At 27.3% G+C, this 15,603-nt stretch overlaps 2 protein-coding genes and 1 long non-coding RNA gene across 6 annotated transcripts; 1 reads left to right on the plus strand and 2 right to left on the minus strand.

The window, feature by feature from the left end:
• Positions 1-1,764: 1,764 nt before the first annotated feature.
• On the minus strand, positions 1,765-9,862 carry LOC124956446 (ral GTPase-activating protein subunit beta). Of its 4 annotated transcripts, XM_047512256.1 has the most exons (25): positions 9,528-9,862; positions 9,209-9,458; positions 8,724-9,144; positions 8,588-8,614; positions 8,242-8,456; positions 7,945-8,128; positions 7,613-7,873; positions 7,181-7,372; positions 6,869-6,973; positions 6,637-6,777; positions 6,335-6,573; positions 6,028-6,258; positions 5,805-5,955; positions 5,616-5,723; positions 5,141-5,242; positions 4,772-4,912; positions 4,673-4,687; positions 4,428-4,588; positions 4,176-4,349; positions 3,681-4,090; positions 3,137-3,548; positions 2,717-3,029; positions 2,385-2,636; positions 2,065-2,314; positions 1,765-1,899 (listed from the first exon to the last, which is right to left on the minus strand). In XM_047512256.1, the coding sequence occupies exons 2-25, from the start codon at positions 9,242-9,244 to the stop codon at positions 1,779-1,781; spliced, it is 4,662 nt and encodes a 1,553-aa protein (XP_047368212.1). In that variant the 5' UTR covers positions 9,245-9,458; positions 9,528-9,862; the 3' UTR covers positions 1,765-1,778. The 4 variants fall into 4 exon arrangements, with proteins under 4 accessions (XP_047368212.1, XP_047368215.1, XP_047368216.1 ...); XM_047512259.1 differs by lacking the exon at positions 8,588-8,614; XM_047512260.1 differs by lacking the exon at positions 5,141-5,242.
• Positions 9,583-10,283, plus strand: LOC124956448. Its single transcript, XR_007103253.1, has 3 exons — positions 9,583-9,827; positions 9,917-10,055; positions 10,248-10,283. It is a non-coding gene; the product is annotated as an uncharacterized LOC124956448 (long non-coding RNA).
• LOC124956447 (transcription termination factor 2) lies at positions 10,020-15,007 on the minus strand. The gene is made up of 12 exons (XM_047512261.1): positions 14,401-15,007; positions 14,123-14,277; positions 13,743-14,015; positions 13,346-13,506; positions 12,783-13,266; positions 12,513-12,626; positions 12,128-12,345; positions 11,548-12,049; positions 11,112-11,464; positions 10,812-10,979; positions 10,515-10,714; positions 10,020-10,423 (listed from the first exon to the last, which is right to left on the minus strand). Exons 1-12 carry the CDS (start codon positions 14,538-14,540, stop codon positions 10,276-10,278), a joined length of 2,916 nt encoding a protein of 971 aa, XP_047368217.1. The 5' UTR covers positions 14,541-15,007; the 3' UTR covers positions 10,020-10,275.
• Between the last annotated feature and the right edge of the window lie 596 nt (positions 15,008-15,603).

Consider the following 15,603-nt stretch of genomic DNA (forward strand, 5'->3'; position numbering starts at 1 on the left):
GCAACGATTGATGTCACTTTAAGATGGTAAGAGATATATATTCTTCACGAAGTTAACGGGATGAATCCAGACAACAGTACAGTGTGAATGATTATGCAGTATTTTTTTCTTTTTCTATATACAGAACAAATATCTCGAATTGCAGACTGTTACGTTCTATCAAGGATCATGAATAAGTAGAAATTAAATTTATTACCATACTGAAAAAAAAGAATACACATCATATTTTTAAGTTTTAATAAGATTTATAATTGTGATGTTATCTTTCTTTTTTTTTATCTCTTAAATGGCGATATTCGATTATTTTTTAATATATCATTGTGATAAAGAAAAAGTACTTTCTAAAAATGTGACAAGCTTTATGCTCATGTAACAAATTAGTCAGACTGATTCTTGATCAGAATGAATCATAAGTAAAGTGAGAGATATCGATCGATCAACTTATCTATCATGACTTGCAATATTAATGCTCATGCAATATAATGTTCTGTAGCTCCTTTTAAATACCAAATTGAACGGTATTGCTTTAATTGGACAATATTGTATGATTCTGACACAATCATTTTAGATCCATGTGATATAATGATAAAGAGTTTAAAGTCTCTCCAAAATTTAAACGAAATTATTAAAAAAAATTTGTTATCGATGAAATTGCGCATATACTCTTTTGATTATATATATATATATATATATATATATATATATATATATTTATTTATTTATTTATTTATTTATTTATTTATTATATATATTTAATATATATATTATATATATATTTAATTTTATATATACATATATACATATACACACATAATTGTTTTTAATATATTTTTAAATTGTTAACATTTTAATATTTTTTATCAATTAACTTTGTTTGAAACGGAAAGCAAACTTGTAAAACATTTTAAATGGATTGATAGAACCATGGTCAAATTGTTTCGAGGCGTCGCTTAAATGTATCCATTTGACCCCCATTTGATTGACTGAAAGAATTGTTATATAAATATACGAACAAAGAAAAGGAAAGAAGTAATACTGTATGACATAATCATTCCATCATTATACCGTAATTAGTTCCCTTTGAGTTCATTACAATAAACGTAATTATTTATTGTATTTGTTTATGTAAACAACTTAAGTGTAAAAAAAAAAAAAAAAGAAAAAAAGAACAATAAAATGTTTTGTCGTTTTTCTCAATATAATAAAATTATTTATTAACATTATAAATTTAAAAATTTAAATAATTGAAATAATTTTTAAAGCATTTTTTTAATTTTATTATTCAGTTTAATATTGTTATATATAAATATGTTTAATGTTTTAATAGTTTTAAAATTATAATAAATTTACTAAAATTTTTGTTACCTTAATATTATATATACAAAGAAATATAATTGCTGGTTAAACAGAATTATAATAAATAATTCATGCCCCTGTAAAAAAAAGGGTTAATTGATGATATTATTTTAATGTTGCTTAAAGAAGCCAGTTAATTTAATCATACGATATAGTTTAGCATTATGACATATTACATTATTGGACTAAATCAAATTATATAATCAAAGTATATAATAATATTTTACAATGGAAAAAGTTTTATATCTAATCACATAAAAAGTAGATTGAATATAACTAAGATAAACAGTATAATTTATTTTTTGTGCAATTTATATACCTTTATGTGCATTATTATTTTAGAAAACAATAAGATTTTGATTTTAGAATTAAGTGTATTAGAAATATATTTATAATGTAGGATATTGATTCCTTATAAAAATTTAATACGTTTGGGTACTACTAAACAAAAGTGTTAATAATTCTGGTTCAGATAAATTTCTTTTATATTTCTGAACCATATCCTGAATCTTCAATCTTCTTCTAACATGTGGTGGATGATAGCTATAAAAAAAAGTATAAGAATGTGATGAATTTGTAAAAAATAATATACATTACCGTTTATAGAAAATAATAAGATATAATTTTCTATGAAAATATTTTTAGTTTTTAAACGAGAAGAGTCAACAATGAGTCATTTAAAAATATGTTTGGAATAATCATTATTACCTGTCATTATCAAGTCTTTTACGCCGACCCATATTTAACGCCGTTTGCCTAACAAGAGTACCTAATACTCTTCTAGATACAACCATTCCATCAATCAATGGAGTGGCTAAATTTATTCTAGAAGTTGGACCTTGTAATCTGACTCTCATGAGTCCACTAGCAAGGGATTGAAGAAAAATTACTTGTACATCAGAAGGTTGAACTGTTCTACAATATTCTAAACCAGTATGTGTAAATGGTAGAATATCTCCTATAAAATTAATTATAAATATTTTATTAAAACTAAACGATATAAATGTTTATTAATATAATATTCATACCAATTGGAAAATGAGTATAATCTTCCAAGCTTTCTAGCCATACCACCATAATTCTTGTATCTGTTTGTATCGGTAAAGCATGTTTTGTTGTTCTTCTTGGTTTAACAGGATCCGCACTTGAGGAACTAGGTGGACCTGAGCCGGAGAAACTTGATGGTTGTTTTTCAAAATCAAGCGACATTGTTCTTGAATTCTGTGGAATGGTACAGGAACGAGATCCACCACTTTCACTAATACTTCTTTCAAACCAAGCTACATATAATCCAAAACATATGAATATTAATTAAAACAAAAGACATCGTCCATTATTTCCTAATTTATATAATACTTACATTGACCATTACTAGTGTCACTTGTATAACTAGCTTCTTCTAACGAATCTGAATTTGTCATTATAAATGATTGTGTTGGTACAACAAATGCAATTTCTGCACTGACATCCGCCCAATATAGTACATGTGTATCACCATTATAAAGAGAACCACCATGATCACTAGTAGTTGATTGTGAAACATTCATTTGTGGAGTTACTTTCCATGAGGTGTAAACATGGCCAGTCCAACCAGCATGTGCAGAAACTGTTACTGGCCAACCAAGTGAATTAAGAAATTCCAAAAAATTTGGTGATACATTTTTTTCATGAAGCTACAAAATATTAATATTTATTAACCATATGTCTTTTGTGTTAAACGCTTTTTTTCCTTTGTTAAGGCAAGACATAATTTAAAGAATAAAAAATATAAAATTCTTACTACATTGGACAATATTTCAGGTGCTGTTTTCTGACCTGCTTTGACATAAAATATATGAACAGTATCACATGTTCTTGAACTAATATTATCTAATGTTTCCAAATCCGTACAAAATCCTGGAATAGTAGGATCTAAAGCAGTAAGAGTACTATTTCCGGACTCTTCACTTTCTCTATTTTCAATATTGAGAAAACCAAAGTGACTTAAAAATAAACGAGCAGTTTGGAATTCGTGACATATTTGTGGTGGTGCACACTCCTCAGTTTTTTCATCTATTTCCTTATTACTGACATCATCATATTTTTTTTCTAGATTTATTTGACGTTCCAGCAACTGCGATAATAGCTCATGTTCGTTTCTAATTGATTCGTTATCATTCATAACAGCTTCAAGGCTAGGTATTGACTCATCTCTGTTTTAAAATGTTTATATATTAGATTAGAGTATATTTAGATTAGTTTATATTTCTATATTAGATTAGAGTATATAGTGTTATAGTATAATATAGTATTAAAAAATATATATATAAAAAAATAATACATACACTTTGCAGTGAGGTATTCTATCTACATTGTCGGGGAAAAATTTAGGCTTATAATCCGTTCTTGGTGCCGCTTCATTCAATGGCAAAGGTCGGCCAGGATTTGTATTTACGCTTCTAATACTAGATCTATGACGTGGCAAATGTCGTAATTGCAGAGTCCATGCATGTCTACCAAATGGTCCGCGTATTAAAACAGTTACTGTAGGTTGTGGATCCTGATCATTTCCTAAAGGTTCTTCTAATAAAGCTAGAATCGTTGCATTTTCGGCAACAAAATAACGGAATCTTTCAACTGCTGCTTGCCGAGCAACACGACCACCAGTCCAACTATTGCAATGCCGAAGCAATGATACTTCATCCAGTAAAGATGACAATGACTGTGCACCACAAGCACTAGGAAAATAACCGACCTAACAATAAGACAAGACAAATCAATTATTTATTATATATTATATTGATTACAATCAATATTAAAGGAGAAATTATAATAAATACCTGTTCTAATATTATTGTAAGAAGAGCTTCTGCAGCATCTCTAACACGCATAGATGCTGGCTTTAGTTCTTTTTCATCCTTCATTTTAATTGGTTCACCTGGTTTACCAATACTTTTTGTACCTGATACTCCTAATTCTACTACTTCTAATACTGTTGTTAAACAATCTTTATCCTATAAAATTGCATATTATTATCACATTTAGAATAAGTTGTATTTTTTTTTTTTTTTAATTGATACAATAAGATTAACCTGTAGTAATTGAGAATGAGCAGTTAACCAAGTCGTTAAACAACCAAATGCTGCTACAATAGAAGAATGCAAATCTTTGGAATGTGCTGGAGGAGGTCGCCAACATTGATATGCAATATAATCACATAACCATTTCACAGCTCGTTTGCATTCCAAAGCATCTACAAAACAAAATTAATATCTGTCTTATTTTTGACTTTTAAAAGTATAATTTTTTTTTTAAATTATTAAAACGTTTATCAAACCTGTGAGTTTCCTTGCTGCAAAAGTATATATTAGAAATAAATATATATTAACAAAGAAATTTGATAATATAAATTGATATATTTAATGTTGAATATTACCTGTTTCTCGAATTCGTGTTCTTGCCAATCCTGATAACATTTCAAGTGCAGCCAGTGAAATGTTTAAATCTGTTTTCCATGAAGATATCAACCTGTGACAAACGAGATACGTGGCTCGTACGAAAAGAGCATGTGCCGAATCTGAAACATTATTTCATTTTAATATGATTTGCTATTGATAAAATTATATAATGTGATATTATTTAATGAAATTGGAATTTTTATATATGCAGGGTTGTGAGAAAACACTCTCTTTAAAATATATTTTCGTGAAGGAATAAAAATAAGATAAAATGAACACAGAAACGATTACACTCCAGAGATCTGGCAAGTAATTGCAGTACCAAGGTGAATAGTACTCGTATTTACCGAATGCAATGCATTCCTCTTGAAGAGTTGCTATATCAGAGGCATCACCGAGCGAACGTTGATCACTGGATATGCTTATTTGACTGGCTGAATCGCTGGTAACTATCAAGCGATGATGAGTACAATGGCAAATGCACAACAGAACACAATATATAATAATAAAAAAGAATAACATTTCACAAAAGCATGTGTGAAGCAGGTACAATGAAAGGTGATATTAAGCACCATGCTTTCACTCTGCATTATCATACTGAGTTACAGTAATGTAGTGTATAAGGCTTTAAATAAATGTTAATAAAAAAATGTTACTTCTTTAATTAGATATAGCAGGTAGCTCTGGCTACTCTCTATTAGCATAAAACAAAATAATTTCTATAATAATTTTTTATATATTTGTTACAAAATGTAACTCAGGACAGTGCATTTAAAATTTATATTTTCAAGCCAAATTTTTTTTTTCTTTTTTTTAACAAACCTGAAGATAATAAATTAACTGTTGCATCATTTGGTACTGCATCTGGCTGGGTGACTTGTTCAACCTCTTCTGCTGCAGCAGAATCTTGTACACTTAATAAAAGACCTCCTAAAAAGAATAAATATATGTATATATATAAATATTGTAAAATAATATTTCCTTAAAAGAATGTATTTCTTTATAACTTACCTAGAAGCATATGAGTATTTTGTGGATCAGTTTCTACTTGTAATGCATTGATAAGCAAATTCATCAATCTTGATTTTAATTGTGCAAAGGTTACTTGAGTTTTTTCAGAAGATGTGTTTGGAAATGTTGGAAGTTCTTTGATAGGGAGATTCTACAAATAATACTTTTGAATTAAACTAGATATTTATGATATATTATGAAGATCATCATGAATCTATATTACCTGAAAGTGTAATGGTAATGCCAACATCGATATAAGTAAATGTATCGAAGCTCGTCTTAAATCTGGTTTTGAAACTATATTAGATTTTAATTTTAAATCTTTCTCAGGTAGTACAAGTTCCAAAGCAGATAATACTGCAGGTACTAATACTTGTACACCGTTCAAGTCTAAACGAAATAAATCGGACGAATTTAAAAGAATATATGCTAATGTTTCACCACACTCTCTTGTCTATAAAACACATAAAAATATCTAAATTATAATTACTCATAATAATTTAAGTAAATTAAATAATAAAGACGCTTACATCATCTAATTTGAGACCATGATGCATTGCTTGATAAAACCTTGCTAAATAAACTGGCAATATTTCTTCTCCAGTTTTTTTGGCACAAAAGATTCTACAGAGTGCACCCATAGCTTCTGCTCTACCTGATTCATAACGATCTATACAAAGTGTAGGAGGTACTTCACTAACAGTTTCTTGTAATGAACTTGGCCCATCTACAAGTACTGAAGATGGACGTTTTGATGCTCCTGATGGTTCTAAAATATATAATATATATATATATATAATATAATAACTCTATGTACGATAAAATAACGTACGTGGTAAATTTTGTGACCATCCATTCGTTCCTATAAATGCAGCTTCGAATAACCATTCACCAAAAAGATGTAATATACTATTGCACTTAGGTCTTCCTGGTGCTAAAGGAGGTCGAATATCTTGACCAAGTGATGTCATAGCTATAAATATAGAATACATCATTTTATTACGAATTTATATGATAATAAAATCGTCTTATATATAAATGTATAAATTCATGAATTATCTTACAAGTTGTACTAGATGCTGATGATGGCCCTGAATTTGATATCAACATTGGGGGTGTACTAGATACGCGACTGGTTGTTAAACCAATTAAAGAAGCTTTTGGTATCCCTATATAATCAAAGCAAAAAGTTAAAATTAACAACAGATTTTTTTTAACTGTTATTCCTCTTGTATGTTAACTTCCACATGAAAGACCTTTTCTGCTATTGTAATAATATAAAGAAAAAGAGTATGAAGGTAATAGATGAAGTGATATACACATTAAAAATAGCATAAGAAATATGACAGCAAGGAAAAGTATAAGATGCTGAATACCCTTAGTAACCGCAGAAGGTGTAACACTGAAACTTTTGGCAAGTCGGCGTTGTGTTGGAGGTGTAGGGGAGGGTTGTGGTTGGTCCTTGCCACTTGATCTGTCCCACCCAACACCTATGTTTCCATTATTATTGGTTCCAGATGCAATGTTGGATACGCAACATTCTTCCCAGCAACATGCTTGTGAAACTCCTAAAACAATTGTGTGAATGTGCAACCACCACCCATGAGTGATCAAGTTGTTAAGCAACTACTTGTGCTCTACAAAATGTTTGCAGAAAAAGAAATTATTAACATAAAGATAATGAATATGGAGTAAAAATATATATATACACACATATATATATAAAAAGTATTTCTAAACTATACAGAGATATTTGCACAATCACAACATTTATTATAGGTCTGATTTAATTGAGAAAATAAACTTACCAAGAAATGCATCAACCTGTCCAGCTATTCCTTTTATAGCTTTCAAGAATATTTGTGGCAATCCCTGTAGACATGGATGTTGACAAGGATCTATAACATTTGGGCTAGCAATAGCATATTGGAAAAATGCTTGAGTTTGTGATACTACGGCTGGCCTGCATAAATCCACAGGATCTCCAATAGTTCGCAAAAGTCTGTACCATGCTTGTGCAACAGCTTCCTCCGACATAGTTGATGGCACAAGTTGTGCATCTTCTTCACCTTAAAATAAATCATAGATAATATTAGACATATTTTTATTATAAAAATTAATTTAATAAAAATATACTAACTTATTTTTAACTCTGGGAACATTGGTCCATACATGATTTGTAAAAGTCTTGCTGTGAGTGCTAGGCACACACGATTCCATTGTTCTATTAAAGCTAATCTGTGCCGCCATCGAAGGCATGATTCTCGTAATGTACGCCATAAAGGTGGAGCAGGAAAATTACGTTCACAAGCTACCAGCCATACCTGAAACAAAAGTTTAATTTAATATATATATATATATTTTTTTTTTTTTTCAAACGATTAATATTAATTAATTATAATAAAATTATTAGTACATAATAAAAAATTCTTAATACCTCTAATAATACACCAAGTACTCTTTCACATAGCTGTTCACCAGCATCTTCTCTTGTTGCTGGTGGAGCTAATAATGCATCATTAATTCCAATAAGAAATAATAATAAACTTTCCCAAGTTTCTCTTTCTAATGATGCTGGACCTCTTGCAATTTGTTGAAGTGTTCTAAGAACTCTATGACATAACACAGCTTGTCTGTTTATAGTATCACTTCCTACAAATATATAAAATTATTAATCTCACAAAAATATAATGATATGGTGGTATAAAAAGTCCAGAGTTTTTGTTTCTAAAAATGTAAGCATTAACATTGATGATTCATTGATATTGATAATTATGAATTACCTAAATCCTGATATAAAAATGGCCAGACTATGAAAAGAGAAGAGATCAAATAGATAACCAAAAGAATATAAATATATTTCAAGAAGTATATAAGAAAATATAAAAGAAATAGAAATTTTAAAATGATAATTCTTACCTTCTCCTTTCCGAGGAATAAATAAATTATGAAAATGACTTATAATCTTTCTAGCATAAAAATTTGGATCATCTATAATTGGCCTTGGTACAGATATTTTTGGTGTAGAATATAATGCAGATAGCCATTCACAATATACATTAACACAATCTCTAACAGTATCATGTTCAGCTAATGGTAAAGAAAGCCCATAACAAATAACTTCCATACACCACTGTACTTCTTTATCAGTGCATAAGGGACTAGGTTCTGCTGCTTGTGTAATACCAAGATTAGCAGCTAGTTGACGTACTATAGACAATGCGACTTCTTTTCCTGCTCCAGGTGAAAACTTTTCTAGTACACTTTGACTTTCTTCTGAACCTTGTTGAATTAGAATGCTTAAAGAAGCCCATTCTGAATACATTCCTCCTTGGGAATCCTATAATAATTATATGATATGTAAATATTGTTAAATACTTTCACAGATTAAATAAAATACTTACTTTATGATTAACTCTATTGAATACGCCTAAATTCATAGATTATTGTATACTATACATTCAAAAATTATTTGTAGTTCAATTTATCAAAGTCCAATGTACTGCCATAGATACTGGTTCACTTCGTATGAAATATATTTATATTATATGTCTTAAGATCATACATTATCTTATTCATTTCCAATATCAACGAAAACGAAATAAAATTATTTTTTATTTATATTTCATAATTATAATATCAAATGTATGAAACCTAGTTACACAAAGAGATTAACATATTTTCTTTATTTAATGTTAATAAAAAATATCAATATATACTTACTTCTAACCTACATGTCTTCGATAGAATTATAACATAAGTTAGACACATATGTGTGTGTATGTGTGTATACGTGTGTCAAAAAAAAAAATGGACAAAATGCTGAGATCGAGTATTATAAAAGAAAATTGAATTTTTTTTTTTTTTTATATTTCTCTCTTATAACATAATGGCAAAGTTTAAAGAATTATTTTAAAACTAATAATACATCTTATAATACTGAATAACTTTTATTGGTTTTATTTCTTGATAAAGGAAAAATCTAAGATATTAAGTATATATTTTTGTCCTTATATTTCTACGGTATTTTATATTATCTTTTACAATCAACTAAAATTACTATATAAATAATGTTCCAGTAATGAAAACTATTGATAATGTTAATTCTCCAGATTAGGTGGCGCAGTGATCCATTCATTGATAGACTGTTCATTGAATTGACAACATATTTTGAGGTTATATCATTCTTGGATATAAAGTACAATTAAAACAATATCATAAAGGAAAGTTTTATTAGCTGTATCTTTCCAGGTATATATAATGTTATGAATTAGAAATATTAAAGAAAGTCAAAATAACAAAACGAATTATGAAATGTTACATGTAATATCATGAGATATTTTAAATATTAAAAGACTCAGACATATATTACAAACTATATATAAACACATATTGAAAATAAATCCAAGAATAAAAGATAACTCTTTACAAATTATATTACAGATTCTTAAAGTTATAATTTTTTTTTTTTTTAAAGAGCAAAAAGAGATTTAAGATCATTAAGTGATAGTTTTGAAACAAGATTGTTCTTTTCACCGCTTAATACATTTTGAGATATGGCCAACTTATTTTCCTGCAAGCGTTTGATACGCTCTTCTATAGTATTTTTGCAAATAAATCTATAAATATAAAATGATTATGATATAGAAAAATAATTTCATACAATTCTACAGTACATTCTAATATGAAAATAAAAGTTGTGATATTTACTTATAAATAAAGACATCCTTTTTTTGACCAAATCGATATATTCTATCTTGAGCTTGTGTTTCTAACTGTGGATTCCAATGAATATCAATAAGTAATAAATGATTTCCTCCTATAAGATTAAGTCCAACTCCACCAGCAGTTAGTGAAAGTAACAAAATTTTTGGATCTCTAGATAAATCATTGAAAGAATCTATTATAACCTAAAAAAACATATAACATGTATATATAGATTTTTTTTACCAATGCATTAAAAAATATATATCATTGTAATATAAAACAATACAAATAATCCCTTACTTGTCGATTTTTAATAGGCACTCTGCCTGAAAATTCACTATATGTTGCCCCTTTTATTGTGGATAAATGAAATCCAATAATTTCAAACATACTTGACCATTGTGAAACAATAATAAGCTTATCTCCTTTGTCTAAAATTTGTTTGACCATATTGAGTACTGCTTTCATCTACATTAATAATATAGAATTTTATAATTTACATAATGAATTCAGTTCATATATTTAATATATTAATTGCTACTTAAAAATCTATATTATAAACATTATAATATTTCATTGTATGAGAGGATAGTTACTTACTTTGGAACTCATACGTTGTGACTCAAAAACTGGATTTTTAGAAGTAAGTATATTTTTTGTTACTCTATGATCAACACCTATTTCCTTTTCACTTACATCTTCATTTTCTTCATTTTCTTCATTTTCACACAACGAAATATTATTTATGCGGGATATAATATCTAAATCTACATTTTCTTCATCCATTACTTCACTTTGTTCCAAATCATTTTGATCCAACATAGCATGAATTAACGACGGATGACAACATATTTGGCGAAGACGTAATAGAAGTACCAAAATTTCGTGTGTTTTAACATCAGCATGTAGCGAAAGTAATTTATTTTGTGCCTTTGTAAATTGTGTATTTTTATCTAATAATTAAATAAAACATTTAATATACGTTATAAAAGATATTATTTTTAAATACACACAAAAAAAAAAAAATATAACTTACTTGGATTTGACAAAAAGGATGGCTTATCGTATATTCCAGACCTTAAATCTGCCATGTGATCTTTTTCTGCTCTTTGCGATAAGAATTGTGCAAAAAGCGTACGAGAATATATTAAAACCTTTTCGTAGACTAATTGTTCTTGAGAATCAAGTTTTACTTCCACTTCTTTAAAATTTTTAGTAGGTAAAGATTCTAGAGCACCTTGCGCTTGGAGTTCTTGTTTTGTTCTTCGAAGCATAAGAGTTTTCATAACAGTAGCTAATCTTTGATGACCTGCAGCATTTTTATTGTCAACCCAACGTTTCCAAACACGAATATCATCAAAAGGAGAACATTTTAAAAATCTCAATAAAGAATATAAATCCATTTCTTTATTTTGTATTGGTGTTCCAGTAAGTGCCCATCTTTTACTTGCTATAAGACCACATACTGATTGAGATGCTTGACTTTTATAATTTCTTATTATGTGTGCTTCATCAAGTATTACTCTCTTCCAAAGGATCTAAAAAACGATAGATAAAAGTTTAAATATAATATATTTTAACAGAGTTTAGGAGAATATTGTATTACACTATTATACCTTATATATTGTAGACATGTTTTTACATTCCCGAGATAATATATTATATGTTGTAATAACAATATCATATTTTGCCAAACGTTTGGATAATTTTTCTCTATTATTACCATGGTAAACTTCTACTGACAATATACCTTTTTTACATTTACTTTTTACTTCATTTTCCCATTGTGATAATAAAGAAGCTGGACATACAACCAGTGTTCCACCTTTATAGGCTGAAAATACAATAAAATTTTATTTAAATAAAATAAATAATTCATGATATTTTTAATTAAACAATTAATATTTCGTAATGTAATACTTAATTAGAGTTACTACATCAAAATAGAAAAAGTTTGCTATTATATTATATTATATTATATTTCATTCATACTTTACATACTTATAGATTTATTTATGCTATACCATTCATCATCACTTTCATCATAATTTTCTTGAAGAGTGGCCATGATTAAAGAGATCATCGTTAAAGTTTTACCTAAGCCCATATCATCAGCTATTTAAAAAAAAAAGAAAAAAAAGAAAAAAAAGAAAAGAAAAAAAAATACATTAGTGGTTAATGGTTATTATGTATTAACAAAGATTACAAAATTCAAATTGAAATTATAAACTATATAATTATCAATATATATACAATTATGTAAATTTATACCTAATACACCACCAGCTGGTCGTTTTTGTTCTCTCCACATAAGCCATGCTAATGCATGCTGTTGATGAGGCATTAGTTTTACTTTTAAACCAGGTGGATCTTCTGCTTTTGCATCTTCTGAAGGACGAGCTACAAGTGATCCATGTAAATCCTGTAATCTTTCTACTGTTAAAGTAAATTCACGTTCTCTAGTTTCTTGTGCTTTTTTCCCCAATGGTTTAGATTCTGAAGATGTAGGATCCGTAAAGAAATATTCAGAGTCAGATTGTAGATATTTCATTTGATTAGATGATAAGCTAGATGTTTCTTCTTGTTTATCATTAAAAATAGATTCTGGATTCATTTGTTTATTACGTTGTATTAAAGGTGTTCTTTCTAATTTTGCTTTTATCTCCTTTATTTCTTTTTCTTGAATGATAATACTTTCTTGTAATTTTTTTCCTTTATCTGGTAATACATCTATATTTGCATTAGTAACTAATAACTAAAAATAAAATATTTTAGAATTTATATGATTAGAAATGGTTAAAATATATCTTTAAGATTCTCATATATTTTCTTACCTTTGTTTTTTCTAATTGAATTTCTAGCTGCTGCAATTTACAACTAAGTAGAGCTCTCTCTTGTGCTACCAGTGGATCTATATTACCAACACCAATCTCTTGTCTCGCATAAGATATTGCCAATGCATTCTCTTCGCTCTTTCTTTTCTCTGGCGTACTATCTAGGAGTTAATATTGTATTTTTTTATTAATATCTTTCATTCTCTTTCTCTCTCTCTCTATCTCTCACTCTCACTCACACTCTCTTTCTCTCTTTATAAATTTTTACATTAAATCTATAGAAGTCTAAAATTTTTATTGTCATAATAGGAATTAATAATAAAAAGTATAAAGTTTGTATATTTATCTCTTCTAAGACAATAATAATAGATTATTTTACAAAAATGAACATTAATACCTGTATCTGAGTTAATATTCACAATAGAATGTTCATTTTCTTTATTGATATTAATTTCTTCTATTTCATTAAAATCTTCACTTTTATTAGTCGAATCCATTTCAAGACTATCAGATTCATTAGATACATTGATTTCATTAGCATCATTAATATTATTGGTAATATCAAAAGAATTTTCTATTTTTAAATCTTTTATATTTTCTTTTGTATAATCATGTGAAATATCTTTCCTTTTTCTATTTGAAGAATTTGTGGAAGAAAATTCAGAATCATCTGTCAAATTATATAAAAATAAAAGAGATTTGTAGTTAATTTATAATTTCTTAATAGATATTTGCAAAAAAAAAAAAAAAAAAAAAAAAATTATATATAAAACATACCATCTGAAGTTTTGTCAGATTCTGCTTCTTGATATGTAGGTTTATCATCGATATCACTAATACTTTCATCATCAGAATAAATTAAACGATGTTTCTTTAACTTACGCTTTATTCTCTCTTCAATAATTGATGAAGAATTTAAATCCATTGATTTCCTTTCAATATAAAAATTGATTATAATTATATAAGATTATGTATTAATTTTAATTGACGTATCAATTAAAGATACATTATATGATTTAAATAATTAATTTAATTAAAAATATTTTAACATTTACCTTTCCATTGAAATAGATTCGTCATTGTCACTACTATCAATAAGAATATTTTGCCTTGTACTAGTAATAATATTATCATCGCTGTCTGAAATAACTAAAGAACTATGTTCACTTAAATTATTAGAAGAATCTTGCCACATTTTTAATATTAAAGAAATAATACTAATATTAATTCAATGGTATAATTATTGAATATATCTTATGATCAATCAATGTTGTTTTCTTTCATTTCAAATATAGAACAAATATAGTTTATATAAATATATATATGTATTATAGGAGAAATTGTAATATTATTATTAAATAATTTTAAAACACTCGCGTTTCATTTGATCCGTAAAGTTGAAATACGTTTCTATCTCCAACGGATCCAAGCATTTCCTCACAAAATTAAATATTTTAAACTAGCCAATCACATCCGCTAACCATTTGTGGGAAGTTAGATCTATGAATGTATAACTTTAATAGATTCGTTTTTAATATGAATTTCTAATACGCAATGATTCAAAAGTTTCTAGATGGGTTCGAATGTAATTTTAAAAATCAATTATTCTTCTTCGAGATTTTCTAGGCTAATTTATTATTATTTCTTTTTCTGTTTAGTTTTTATTATTATTTTTTTTTTTTCTTCAGAATGTTGAACTACGAATTTAGGAATAGTTTTACAAACTGAAAAAAATCAGCCTAAAAGATCATTAAAAAGAATAATTGATATTAAAAATCACCTGAAGACTTTTGATTCGGCTTCTATTAAAAATTTCAATATTATTTATTTATCTAATCAATAAATTAAAAAAGTGGACAAATTTCCATTGGTTAAAGTTAGGTCTTTTTTTTTTTAAAGCTGTTCACAAGTTTATGCATAAAAATAAAGCTTCTTCGAAAATTCAATAAAACCATATTCTCATTTAAACCTACATTTTTCAAAATAAGAACTTATTCATTAATAATCGATCAAAGGTTATAATTGGACTCATTGCTGGTATAAACGATGCTATTGACATTTTTTTGTTTAAAAAAAAAAAAAAAAAAAAAAAAAAAAAAAAAAAAAAAATTTGCACAGTAGCGCCCCTGGAAGTTTGCGGTAAAAGAGAAGAAGCTCATATCCCTCTTTACTGATTTTCATTTAAAGTTTAATTTCGAACTCAAAAAGATCGTCGGTAAATAATGTCAAGATAAACGCTCAATTGACTTTGGTAGTTA

The sequence above is a fragment of the Vespa velutina genome, chromosome 22 (genome assembly GCF_912470025.1).
Source record: "Vespa velutina chromosome 22, iVesVel2.1, whole genome shotgun sequence".
Classification (NCBI taxonomy): Eukaryota; Metazoa; Arthropoda; class Insecta; order Hymenoptera; family Vespidae; genus Vespa; species Vespa velutina.

Coding starts and splice junctions, on each gene's coding strand:
- LOC124956446 (XM_047512256.1), bottom strand. CDS start 9,244: ATGAATTTAGGCGTATTCAATAGAGTTAATCATAAA. Junction 3,549..3,680: donor AGAATACCTCACTGCAAAGT/GTATGTATTATT, acceptor ATTTTAAAACAG/AGATGAGTCAATACCTAGCC. Junction 2,637..2,716: donor TGACACTAGTAATGGTCAAT/GTAAGTATTATA, acceptor GATTATATGTAG/CTTGGTTTGAAAGAAGTATT.
- LOC124956447 (XM_047512261.1), bottom strand. CDS start 14,540: ATGTGGCAAGATTCTTCTAATAATTTAAGTGAACATAGTTCTTTAGTT. Junction 13,507..13,742: donor GAATATTAACTCAGATACAG/GTATTAATGTTC, acceptor ATTAACTCCTAG/ATAGTACGCCAGAGAAAAGA. Junction 10,715..10,811: donor TGCCTATTAAAAATCGACAA/GTAAGGGATTAT, acceptor ATGTTTTTTTAG/GTTATAATAGATTCTTTCAA.